General features: G+C 41.5%; 1 protein-coding gene across 1 annotated transcript in view; it reads right to left on the bottom strand.

Moving 5' to 3' along the window:
• The window catches only part of Tnks (tankyrase), a 149,997-nt gene that overhangs the window by 9,332 nt on the left and 126,576 nt on the right, over positions 1-14,089 (bottom strand). Inside the window, exons 18-25 of the mRNA XM_036209298.1 lie at positions 13,370-13,558; positions 12,785-13,022; positions 11,464-11,546; positions 5,438-5,558; positions 3,313-3,410; positions 1,795-1,869; positions 495-600; positions 6-192 (exon numbers count right to left, since the gene is read on the bottom strand). Coding sequence (XP_036065191.1) covers positions 6-192; positions 495-600; positions 1,795-1,869; positions 3,313-3,410; positions 5,438-5,558; positions 11,464-11,546; positions 12,785-13,022; positions 13,370-13,558 — 1,097 coding nt within the window. The remainder of the gene's footprint in view (positions 1-5; positions 193-494; positions 601-1,794; positions 1,870-3,312; positions 3,411-5,437; positions 5,559-11,463; positions 11,547-12,784; positions 13,023-13,369; positions 13,559-14,089) is intronic.

Below are 14,089 nucleotides of genomic sequence, written 5' to 3' on the forward strand. Positions count from 1 at the left end.
CTCACCTGTGACATATATAACATGACCGGTCTTTGTGTGTGGGACAGCCTGTTCCTCCTCCAATCCCATAAACATACTGGTTGCTTTTTGAAGAGTTTTCAGCAAAGTAAATTCCAGCTCCAAACATCCCTCCAATATATGCATGTCGCTCATCAAACCCTTTATGAATAATTGCATTAATAAAAGGAGAACCTAAAACATAACGGTGGAGAAATTAGTTTATACTGTTGTCACCAAACACATGAATCCTAAAGAGGGAAAAGAAAAACCTGGTGGCTCAGGTTGGAATTTGAGTTTAGAAGTTCAGAAAGCCGTTCCCACTGCACATGCTTTGGAAAGCCTGGGCCAACATGCAAATCACTAGGAAACCAGGAATTACTTCAGCCCAGTAAGTGCGAACAAGTCATTTGAACGTATTGCTAATCACTCGCATGGGCTTCTCCCGTTACTAACTCCGAGTGCAGGAGAGCCCTGCCGCCGGCACCAGCACTCACCGTGGAACAGCATGCGTTCATTGTGATGGTTGTGATTCTCCTCAGACACCTCTTTCTGTCTGTGACAGAATCGTTCCCTCAGCTTCTTGTTCACAACTTTCTGAATCTTCACAAAGGAAGGAAAAAAGTGTTCCTAGTTAACTGTAAGTATCTGATTGACAATGACGATTAGTTCTCCCTTTGGTGTGCTAATTTTGTTTTTATTTGACACATTATCTAAAAGTCACTGTGTCAGTGGAATTCAGCTAATATGCTAGCTTTTTTTTTTTTATTTTGTTTTTTCAGAGACAGGATTTTCTCTGTGCAGCTTTGGAGCCTATCCTGGAACTCGTTCTGTAGACCAGGCTGGCCTCGAACTCTGAGATCCGCCCGTTGTGCATGTGCCACCACACATGGCTAATACGCTAGCTTTTAGTGACACATTTTCCCAGCTCTTGTAATTTAGTAGTTCATTGCTCATGTACGTGCTCGTGTGAAGGAAAGTGAGTGCCCGTGAGTGTGCACCAGAAATCAACCATGAGAACCCTGGTCTAGTGCTCTCCATCTTATTTTTGAGAAGGTCCCTCCCTGACCCTGAAGTTTACTGTTGGCTAGACTAGCTGGCCAGTGAGTGACCTTCCCTCCTGTCTCTGCCTCCCCGTGTTGAGGTCAGGGTACACACACCACCATGTCTGATCTGGGAATCCTAACTCAGCTAGCCCCCTCACATTTGAGCAGCTCATACTTAATCCACTTAGCCATTTCCTCAGCCGCCTCTAGTTTGTATTAAACAAACAACAACAAAACCTTTTATGGATTATTTTGGTATATACCAGGATAATTCCTGTAAGTCTATTAAAAAAGGATTAAACCAGTTCTCAACAGATGTAATTCACCTTCGTGATAGCCTCTGAAAAAGCAGTAGTGGCCACACAGTTTTTTCTGTGACTTAAGAGACAAATGCATTCTGATCTCCTCAATGACAAGTAAACAGACAATCCAGGCCTTTAATGAATGCTTCTTTCAAATGATTTCACTGCTAGTGAGGGTCCAAATTGAGGCTGCATGGTGGTACGTCTTTGATACCAGCTGCCATGTGACCTGGCCTTCTGTGTTTTTAGGGTTTCAATTTTTGGCCCACCTTGGTTTTAGGGTTAGAGGTTACAGTGAAGAGAACAACAGCTGATTTTAGGACAACAGATGATTATTTTTGACAACTTGAAATTTTACCTCCAGAATTCCTACAATTCTTTCCATTGTCTAGATGATTTTTGTGTTAGCTTTGCAACCCAATTTTCACCATAAAAATGGACAAACTTACCCGAATGACATTGTATCTGTTGAAGATGCCGCCAGCATTGCCACCATCTCTGTGTTCTCGAATAGTACTCTGCATCTGCAGAACAAAGGGAAAGATTAACTTCATGAGAGTCAACAGTGTGTGCCTTCTGCTACCTCCAGAATAGTCCACTTCTTCCAGCTGTCTCCCTGATGAGTCTGAATCTCAAACTACAACTGATCAACAAATTTAATGAGCATTTGTGTGAGAAAATAGTCAGGAATACCAATGTAAGCATTTTCTGATAAAAGTTTTGGAAAATTTTTTTGTAAACACAATAGGGAAAATGAAAAAATAATTATCACTTTAAATAATGTATAATTACTATTTGTTACAAGAATGAAAAGAAACTGAGTAAGTCAAACTAAAATGATATTTAACTGATAGCATATTGATAAATGCTAAAAATAACCATTTAAAAATACATTTTTATTTCATTTGATCTCATTTGTCTTTGGGATCTTGATGTATCAACTCAGGTAAGAGAAGTTGAGTATGTTCTCCTGACCACTGCTAATTCCTTCACTCTCAAATGTAAAATAATTACTAAGGAAAAGGAAGTGTTTTAAAGACTTAAGCAAGGCCCCAGCTCTCAAGTCCTCGTCACAGAGTCTCTGACTACTGATGTGGGCTCATATTTCACTCAGGGGAATGCCCAGCACGCATCTTCCATGGACAGAACTTACTATGGGACAATGGGACAATAAGGCACCAGAAGACACACTGTCTTCCTGATGATCTCATGCAACTGAAACATACAGGGCATGACAATCCTGTATTCCTTAATGTGGCTTCCGAGCACAGAAAGGAGATAATACGGGCACTAATTAAAAAAATAATAATAATAAACAAAGCAAACAACAGGACACCCTTAACTGCAGGAAAGCTGTTCCTGCTTGGGTGTTTGTATGATAATGGAACGAGGCAGCTTATACAGTGACGGAGTTAGATATGGCATTAGGTGCAGGAAGCACAAGCCACCAGCACAGAGGAAATTTCTACACCACCTTTCTACAAGGGGTTTACAAGTAATCTTATTACAGTGTTGGAAAGAATTGTGATTATGAAAATTATATGTGAGACGGAATCTTCTGTAATCACGTAATTGACTTTACAGGCATATGTGATAATCATACACTTTACTAAAGAAACACACTTAATAATTACATAAAAAAAATAGAGACAAGTACTTTCTGTCTATAAGGCAAGATCCTTGCTCCATATCAACCTTAGGCACATCGTACTGTATGAAAACGTTCTAAAAGGATTATTGCTTGCATGACTTAAAACTTACAAAATTTCCAGAATAAAAAGATGGAGCTACTCCACATATAGACTTGTGATATGAAAGCAATGTGTATAGTTTTAGTTTAAATGCTTGCTAGGGACTGAGAACGAGTAACAGGCCAGTGATCCCAGAACAGAATAAGATGAGTTTATGTCCCCTGGAAAAAGTCTTAACAGAATTGGGGAAAATAAAAACTTTTTGATGTCTATTACCTCTTCTTCTACTGACTGATACTCTTTATCTTCTGGAGCAAGATCTAGTAAAATAGTCCCCTGATTCACACAGTGAAAAGTCAAATATGGATTGGTTCCTGTAGAAGGAAAAAAAACCAAAAAACATATAAAGTACAAGTCCACATCACCCCAGTTTTACTAAATTTATGGAAAACTTGGTTACAATGGAGTGAGTTCTAAAATACAAGAATTGTCCTCAAAAACTCCTGGGATGGCTTGAAATGCTCACCGACATCACTTATCTGTTACTTTCATACAGTTGGCTAAAAAACATGCTAAAAAAAAAAGGAGTCAAACTCCAAACTGTCTAAGTTTTGGTTGCATGCAATTCTTGAAGCTTTATCAGCTCCATAGATAAACTATGTTTCCTTGTCTTTACTTTCTTTCCTCTATAGAAATGCTTCTAACAGAGAAACACAGTAACCATGGAAGGAAGAGAAGAGGCCTGTGACAGCCAAGTGCAGGGCGATGGAATGGATGAGTTGTGGATTCTGAAAAGCCGTCAGTGTGATTTGATCAGCACTGGGGTACTACTGTGTCAGTGTGATTTGATCAGCACTGGGGTACTACTGTGTGGGTGTGTGATTTGATCAGCACTGGGGTACTACTGTGTGGGTGTGTGATTTGATCAGCACTGGGGTACTACTGTGTGGGTGTGTGATTTGATCAGCACCGGGGTACTACTGTGTGGGTGTGTGATTTGATCAGCACTGGGGTACTACTGTGTCGGTGTGATTTGATCAGCACTGGGGTTCTACTGTGTCAGTGTGTGATTTGATCAGCACTGGGGTACTACTGTGTTGGTGTGATTTGATCAGCACTGGGGTTCTACTGTGTCAGTGTGTGATTTGATCAGCACTGGGGTACTACTGTGTTGGTGTGATTTGATCAGCACTGGGGTTCTACTGTGTCAGTGTGTGATTTGATCAGCACTGGGGTACTACTGTGTTGGTGTGATTTGATCAGCACTGGGGTTCTACTGTGTCAGTGTGTGATTTGATCAGCACTGGGGTACTATTGTCAGTGTGTGATTTGATCAGCACTGGGGCACTACTGTGTTGGTGTGATTTGATCAGCACTGGGGTACTATTGTGTCAGTGTGTGATTTGATGAGCACTGGGGTACTATTGTCAGTGTGTGATTTGATCAGCACTGGGGTACTACTGTGTTGGTGTGATTTGATGAGCACTGGGGTACTACTGTGTGGGTGTGTGATTTGATCAGCACTGGGGTACTACTGTGTGGGTGTGTGATTTGATGAGCACTGGGGTACTACTGTCAGTGTGTGATTTGATCAGCACTGGGGTACTACTGTGTGGGTGTGATTTGATCAGCACTGGGGTACTACTGTGTGGGTGTGTGATTTGATCAGCACTGGGGTACTACTGTGTGGGTGTGTGATTTGATCAGCACTGGGGTACTATTGTCAGTGTGTGATTTGATCAGCACTGGGGTACTATTGTCGGTGTGTGATTTGATCAGCACTGGGGTACTATTGTCGGTGTGTGATTTGATCAGCACTGGGGTACTATTGTCGGTGTGTGATTTGATCAGCACCGGGGTACCATTGAAGGGTTATGTGGGTGAAGCGCAGGAGGAAGAGAGGCTCAAGGCTCACACTGGAGAGGCCTCTGGTGGAGAAGGCAGCGAGGGAGGCAAAGGTGCAGAGATGAACTGACAGTGGCTCTGAGGCCCAGGAGAGGGAATGGTGGCTTGAGTTAGGCGACAGCAGTGGGAAAGACAAAGTACAAGGATTGGAGAGAAAACTCAGGACATAAAGAATAGAGAGAGGGATGATCACAGGCCTTCCTGGCTAGTAAAGGTGATTAGCTGAGCTGAGGAAGGCAGGGGTGCTATACCTCTTACCTGCATGTGCTCAAGCTCCCAAACCAGCTTTAATATTTCCTTACTAAGTTCTGAATATATCTAAAAAAATATTTGTATATGTTTACAGATCACATTTATAGATAGATAAAATATTATATAGTCAAAAGACTTATTTATATATTATTTAACATATGCTTTATATATTTATATACACATATACATTATATACAAAATATTATATATATACATACATAAAAATATTTTTAAAATAGCTTACCTTGTTGTCCCCCTAAAAGTCTTTCAACACCCTTGATTAACTTGTGGCGGTGTCCATATGCATTGATGCCTATTTCTTTCAACTCTTCATGACCCATGTCAGCCAACACATCTAGTGTAATCTGGAAAGTGAAAGCAATTGCACACTAAATCTGTAACAGCTCTCTGGAGGATAAAAGCTCTTGCGCCTGTCTACAGTGCTATGATTACCACACAAGTGTAAAGAACCTGTCTCCCTTATGAACAGGACCTTCAAGCTGCCTAAGAAGACTGGCAGCTTCTCCTCAGCAGAACACTTGCGCATTTGCTTCAGGCAGCTGGAGACTGAAGATGGAGACCCAGTGTGAAGGGAAGGCAGATGATCACTGCCACGTCTCTTTCTGACTGCAGTTCTACCGTCTACTGTCTGTCTCCAGACAGATTAATCAGCAGCTTGGAAATGGGAAGACCCCAAACTCAGTATCTTGTGGGTAAGACAAACGAATAACAGAGGGAAGAGAGAAGCATTTTCATTGGTCACAGTGTGGCAAAAGTAGGTGTACTTTAGACAAGAAAATTCCCAGTGCCAGGAAGTAAGCAAGCCAGGAGTCAGCAGTCGTAGGCGTTAGTTAGATTTTAAGTTTAGATCACAGGTAATTTTCTAAAGAAGCGACATCAGAAAGTCCATCTCGGAGAAAAAGAAGATGGAGATGTTTTTAAGTTCATAACTTGTCAGGTTAGCAATCCCTGCTGCCTCACGCACACTCCATGTTTGTACAGAATGTGCCTTTGAGTTTTGGTGACTCATCTCGAGGACAAGCAGAAGCTTGCTGATTTCCTCACACCTTTGTGGACTACAGCTGTGACTCTACCTCCATCCAGTGGCAAAGTTCAGAAATCACCTGCAGCCAGGATGGCACTGGTAGTTCTCCAGGACAGACAAAGGTCCTGGGATAAACACTGGTCTGTTGCTCTTATTTTTTTTTATTTCTTGGGAGAATTGAAATATCTTTTTTTTTTTTTTGGAGCTGAGGATCGAACCCAGGGCCTTGCGCTTGCTAGGCAAGCACTCTACCACTGAGCTAAATCCCCAACCCAAAATATCTTTTTATAGACATTCTTTTTCTAACTCATACAAGATTAAAAAATATAAGTATCCGGGCTGGAGAGACAGCTCAGAGGTTAAGAGCACTGGCTCTCTTCCAGAGGTCCTGAGTTCAATTCCCAGCAACTACATGGTGGCTCACAACCATCTGTAATGAGATCTGGTGCCCTCTTTTAGTGTGCAAGCAGAACACTGTATATATAATAAATCTATGTATCTATGTATGTATGTGTGTGTGTATGCATAACTTTTTCAGTCCTTATACTTCAACACAAAGTAACAAATCAGGCCCCAAGCTAGGATTTTTACTGTCAAAATGAAACATTACATAATGAGCCGGATCATCTCAGCGCAAGAACACCATCGTGGCTCATTCTCTGAAGTAATTTAGCATATTACTGCTAAGTGGCCATTGAAGAAATAATTGTTTCATTACACAAGATGAGCAATTCACTTCTAACCACCCAAAGGAAGTTTTCAACAGAGCTTTCAAAAGACAGCTACTCTGAAATATTCATCTTTGAAATAGTACAGTTTATAAAATAGGAATCTTTACATTTTAAGCTAAACCTGATTTTAATATAATTTGTGAACAATGTTACTGATATCTTTTTCTTTTATATATTTTATACTTTGGTTTAAATATGGTTGACAACAGAAACATGGGTATACACACACACACACACACACACACACACACACACACACACATACAAACTTTAGGCTATATACATAAAAATCTTTTTAATTGATACACATAGAGGATAGCTAAAGGGTGTCAAAATTAGGCTAGATGATAAAACAAAACCATAAACAAAGAATACTGATAATCATGTTCTAGTGAAGAAATGAAGGAAGTTTAATAAACAGGCTTGCGGTCAAAAAGTGGATGTGAAAATCCTTGTCCAAGCCTCTTGCTCTAGCAAAGGAACCCTGGAGTTACTACACTCACGTTTACAAAGCAGGGCTCCTACGTGCTGTGGAAAGCAGCCTCTATAATGGCTGCCAGGGATCCTCAGCCCCTAGGATTCATGTCCTGATTGTAAGTGTTCCCCTTGGGTGTGGGTGGGCTACACTCACTGACCAATTACTAAAGTAGTATAGCACAAATGACAGAACAGTACTTTCCCCCTTATATTCAATCAATATCTTTATTATTTTTAAACCTCACTGACTTATTTGGCGTGGGGGAGCAGTCAGAGAATATACTTAGTTACTTGGAAGGAATCACAATTTGCTTCCCTAGGTATTTTCTTTGGGGGGGAGGGAGTTACTCACGTCTAACATACATCAATAGAAAAATCTTTAGAATGTTTATTTACAAGCTAAAACTAGGTCCACATGCAAAGTAAATGCAATGTCTTACAGGTTTGCCTCCTGTTCCTAAAATTTGTTCATTTTACCTGGGGTGTGGAGAGAAAATTATTTGAACTGAAAAGACCTTTCTTTCACTTGGGTGGTGGTGGTGACTTTGTAATCATATTTACCATGAATTTACTTGAGTCCAAGCTTTTCACAATTTGAAATCAAAACGTGTGTGGTTACTTTCTGTGAAAATATATAGACTGACTATAAATATACCCAGTCAGCCAAGTCATAGCAGTTGAGCTCCAGAAATTACAATAGCAATCAAATTTTTCTTTCTCATAGACACAGCATTCGAGGTAGGAAACTACATTTTAAGTGGGAGTCGACATTACATGATGCTGCAGGTAATTAGAAGGGATTTCGGTATATTTTTGGAAAGTATCTATATGGAATAAGGTAACAGATTTCTAAGAAAAGAACTGTGAAGGTCGAGTGAGAATATGATGATACACTAAAGCACTTCCAGCACCAGAAATAAAATAATCATCTCCCACCTTACTGGAAGAGTATTCACAGTAGGCACAGAGGCAGCAGAACACAGTATGTCAGAGTCTCAGGAAACACTACAGGAATTAAGGGGGCACACTTTCACACTACACAAGTATGCTGACACACATTACTGGGCTGCTGTAGAATGTTTATGACAGAAAAGAAAATTTTTTTTGTTTTGTTTTGTTTTTGTTTTTGTTTTTGAGACAGGGTTTCTCTGTGTAGCTTTGGAGCCTGTCCTGGAATTCACTTTGTAGACCAAGCTGGTCTTGAGCTCATAGAGATCTGCCACCCTCTCTGCCTTGAGTGCTAGGATTAAAGGCCTGTGCCACCATGCCCAGCCATAGATAATTTATTATTTTTTTTATTTTATGTGCATTGGTGTTTTGCCTGAACTGGAGTTATAGACAGCTGTGAGCTGCCATGTTGGTGCTGGGAATTGAACCCGGGTCCTCTGGAAGAGTGGCCAGTGCTCTTAACCACTGAGCCATCTCTCCAGTCCTGACAGAAAAGAAAATTCTAAGGAAGAATTAAGTGGACTTGATATTTTATAACTGAGGACTAGACAAATAACATCTGCACTTGAGATAATAAATACAAACCTAATTGCCTGCCCAACAGCACAGAAGACAGTCAGACATAGTTTGATACAAAGAAAGGCACACCACTGATCTAGAGGGGCTACACCAGGTAATATACATAAGTGCAACAGTTAACATCGTGACTATGAAAATGATTCAGAAATTGTTTTAGACAAAAGGAAACTCAATGGAACACTGATTTACTTGGAACAAAAGTGCAGGAAAAAGGAGCAATAGAACAGATAAAATGGGTAAGTGGTCAGAAGAACTGATGAAGGCTGACTCATCCAACTACTAAGTCAATAGCACAGAAACACGCCACAGGAGGTTGGTCACTGACAGAGAACATACAATAAGAGGTGAAGAACAGAGCTGTCCATCACAATGTGGGCTGATGAAAGGGCAGAACTACAGTTCTAGGAAAAGCTCTCAACAGGAGGTGGAGTCACTTGTTTGAATTCGGGTTTTTGGCTTATTAAATTAAGACAATTACTGTGATCACGATTCAGACCCAAGGGATACAGTTGTTCATGTGGCTACAGCAGAAGATGTGTCTGAACAACTTCAAAGCCTCACTGTTTACAGTGTTCTCACAGGAAATCTCTAGCCTAGAAGATGAACAGATAGACGACAGGGAGAGGAAATTCTTAAAGTGGAGTATACTTTACGTTTACCAAGTATGATTTAAAAGTTGACAAAACCACAGTTTAGCAGGAATTTTAAGCATTCACATATTGTAGGTTTGCTTAACTGATTGGCAAGAGAAGTGACAGGCTAAATGCCTCTTAACTTACCTTCATAGTCAGAAAACAGATCAAGGTTAGTTCAATTCTATTTCAACTGTTTGAATCATTAAAAATACTAAGGATGAACTATAAGAAATGTAAAATTTATTTAACCAAAGAAATAAAAGCATAAAAAATCTTACCATAAAACATATAAAAATTAAAAACAAGAACAAAGTACTTTCCAGATATTTTTGAAGTAAGGTTTCTCTTTTAACTTGCTATGCAGCCCAGGCCAGCCTCAACCTTGTGATCCTCCTGCCTCACCCTTCCAAGTGCTAGTTATAGGAGTGTGCCACCTACTTGTATTAACCCGGTATTTAATGAAGTTAAAGACAGACTACAAGCTTACAAGAAATAAAGGACAGTGCAAGGACCTGTGAACAACACTCTGTCCATACTAAAACACTGAATGAGTTTATTGATTACAGAAGGGTTATTTGTAGAGGCTGATGGTTGCAAAGGGAAAGTCTATGATAAATTGCCTAGGCTTAAAAAGATAAAAAGGCCCATACACACATGCTTGCTGTGGGTTGAGTGAGAGCCTTCCAAAAGATAGGTCCTTCTCCCTAGAAGGGAGAAGCTCCAAAAATGTTAACACTTTTTGGAACGAGCTGTCCCTAGATGCTTAAGTTCAGGATCTTGGGACCAGGAATCACCCAAGAGGACCCAGGTTTGAAGGAAGTGTCCCAATAAGAGGCACATGAAAAGGCAGACACAGGACAAAGCAATGTGACAACAGCAGAGACTGGAATGATGTGACCATAAGTCAGGGAGGCAGGAAGGGCAGGGAGCGGACTATTCTAGAACTGCTGCAGGGGTGCACCTCAACAGCATGAGTTCAGTCTCCTGATAGAACAGATTCCCATGAGGCTACTAAGTCCACAGTCATATGCTCTGCAGCTCTTACCAAACTCAGGGCACAGACTACTAGCGAACAGACTTGTGTGCGTGGGGCAGACTGTGGAACCCGCACAAGTCACAGAACAATGGGACCAGAAGAGGTCCACGAAGCTCCCCAGACCTTAATAAGATATGACCAGCTATATTCTATTCCACAAGGCACCTTTGCTGCTAGGAAGGCTGACATCTGTAAGGAGGTGACTCTGTATCTGGGAGAATGATGCACTGGGCTCTAAGTGCCTCTCCCATTCTGAGGTGCCACATCCAGCAGCAACACTAAACTCAGCTTCATCTTCAGGGTTTATCATGGAGGGCAGTAAGTAGTAAAAACTCATTATCCTTGGCAACACAGCCTGGGAAACGGAAGAGTTCTCACTAGTAAACACAATGAGATGAGACATAAATGCCAGTGTCTTTTGGAAACAAAAAACTCAGACAAAATAAAAAATACTACTGAGGCAGATTCTTGATCTAAGCTCACCAAGTGCTCTGCCATCAGGCTGTCCCCTTGCTTCTCATGGTCTAACCGATCATGACAATGCACTGAGCAAGACTGCTCACAAAGAGCTCTCTCAACTGCCAGATAATTTTGAAGAGAGGCATAGAGTGCTGGGCTCCCCTGGCTTCTCTAGAAGCATCACAGGCAGCTAATCAACACGGTAAAAACATACCTGAAACAAACAGATTAAGCATGGGGCAGAATGTGGAACACTTTAAGTCACAAACTAGAACACACAGTACAAAGTTCAGAACGAAAACCATGTGGGTAGTAAACAATCCAAGAGCTCAAGAGCTGACAGAGCAGACAAGAGCTTACCTGCTCTGTTTCAAAGATATCCCGAAGGTGTTCAAGGCCAAGGCTTTTAAGGAACTGGCTGATATTCATGTCAAGACCTGCAACTAAACAGAAACATTACATCTCTTAGAAATGTCTAATCCTGGGGTGGGTAAAAAAAAAAAAAAAAAAAAAAAAGAAATGTCTAATCCTATGGAAGGTTTCAGTATTTATGTATAACGCTATTTCTCCCTTCCTTCCTTCATTCCTTCCTTCATTTTTCGGGACAGAGTTTTTCTGTGTAACAGCCCTGGCTGTCCTGGAACTCATTCTATAAACCAGGCTGGCCTCAAATTCATAGAGATCCACCTGCCTCTGCCTCCTGAGTGCTGGGATTACAGGCGTGCGCCCATCACTACCTGGCATAACCCTATTTCTTGACCCTTGCCTATATAGATGATTTCACATGATATAAAATAATGCCAAATACATAACTTAAGCACTTCAAGTTATTCTGAATTTTATCTTTGGCATAGAAATAGAATAGTACTTACATTAATTCTAATACACATAAAACATAGAATTAAAATATATTTATATAAGAGACATAGTAAATATGGTATTAATTTCTAATATCACATTATTTATATAATTTTAAAGATTTTATTTTTTTAATTATGTATGCATGTGTGCGCGCGTGCGCGCGTGCGTGCGTGTGTACACACGTGCATGTTGAGTCCAGGTGTTGCTGGAAGCCAGAAGAGAATACTGGATATCCTGGAGGTGGAGTGAAGGGGGTTGTGAGTTACCCAGTGTGGGTGCTGGGAACTAACCTATGTCCTCTGGAAAAGTATGCCTAAGCTCCAGTCCATATTTAATAGAATTAAATAATTTTAAATGAATTAAAAAGAAAATCAAGTCTTTATAAAAATTATTTTTATTTATTTCTGCGTGCATAATATGTATGCGCATGTTTGTGTCTGTGGAGGCCAGAGTGTCTTCCTCATTATCTATCCATCCATCCATCCACCCCCCCCCCCCCACCTCCCTGTCTTCTAGAGAGTCCCTCACTGAACCCGGAGCTCACTTACTCAGCTAAAGTGTCTGGCCAGCGAGTTCCAGGAATCCTCTTTGGGACTACTCAGCCCTGTACCAGCTTTTTACGCGGATGTTGGTTATCCAAAGTCAAGTTCTCCTTTCCTCGCACCCCTTTCCTCTCACACCCCACCGCCCGCCCATCTTTGATAGGTCTCACCATACAGTCCAGGATGTCCTTCAACTCAGAAAGGCTTAGAGAGAGGCTATCTTTAAGTTTTTAATAACCTAAAGAGAAGTAACTGGCCATTCACAGGGCTCCACCTACCTTCTCCTTCCTTCCTTTCTGCACCAGCGGCGCCATCCCCTGCATTGGAGGCCCCTCCTACAGCCAGCTCCGCCAGAGGGCCAGTGAGGTTATCTATGCTGCTGGCAGCAGAGAGGCAGGAGGGGGTGGATGCTGGCGAGATCAGAGAGGCACTAACCACAGTTGCCTGAGGCTTGAAACAGGTGGGTAAGGCCTCTGGGGGCATGGCATCTATCAGCAAAGCTCGGATATCATCGGCCTAAAAATAATTGTGAAAGAAAACACAAAAGCGTTATAAATGGTAAGTTTTCACCAAGCACCAAACGTTCTGTGATTTTTTTTAAAGACTACCAGGCCCAGAAACTGACACTTGCTTCTGGCTGGAGGCATCCAACCCTGAGCAGTGGCTATGAGTGAGAGCTGGAAGTTAGGCGACCGCACAGAAAGCTAACGGGCTGATTTCACATGCGATATCCCAGAAGTGCAAAGAGCTGAGACTTCCAGGAAGAATGCCAACTCTGAGAATGAACTGCCAGCTGAGCACTGGAAGGGAGTGTCATGTCTGACATCCTCCTGAACCAAACCACAGGTGCAATGAGGACTTACCGTTGCCAGATCTAAAGGTGTCTGACCTTCTTGGTTCTTCATGGTTGGGTCTGCGCCATGTGCCAGGAGGAGGGCACATAACTGTGTCCTTCCCTTCTGGGCTGCTTCATGAAGCGGAGTAAATGCCCACTTATCCGTTGCGTTTACACACGTGTTGTACTTTATCAGTAATGCTGCTATGTCCACATGCTGAGAAAATCAAGAGGATACAGAGGCTGAAGAAGCTCCTGGTAGAGGCCCACCAAGTATCCCTATTTCTATTCAACAATTCCTTCCAGGCCTGTGTTCTCAACCTTAATAGAAGTGTTTTCTTAAAAACCAACACACACACGCACGCACGCACGCGCACGCACGCACACGCACGCACGCGCACTCCCTCTCCTGTGTTTCAGACTTGTCTCCCCACAACTATTCTTCAGTCCTTCTAATTCTGCTTTTTGTTTTCTGAGGCTGGGTCTCATATAGCTCAGGCTGGCCTCAAACTAGTTATTCCCAAATTAAAGATCAGCTAATTCCTAAGAAAGGCTTCCCACTGCTGCTAATATGAAGAGAGGGGGCAGCAAGATGAAACTAGGGTTCTTCTGAGATCAGCCTGGTTTATTACACTTTAAAGTCCTTTGGGGATAATGAGAACATTATAAAATTAATTTTGCAGTCTATGTGCAGACTTCTACCATGAAAGCTGGCTATGATTCTGTCAAAATCACGTCAAACAAAGTA

Source organism: Onychomys torridus, chromosome 17 (genome assembly GCF_903995425.1).
Source record: "Onychomys torridus chromosome 17, mOncTor1.1, whole genome shotgun sequence".
Lineage (NCBI taxonomy): Eukaryota > Metazoa > Chordata > Mammalia > Rodentia > Cricetidae > Onychomys > Onychomys torridus.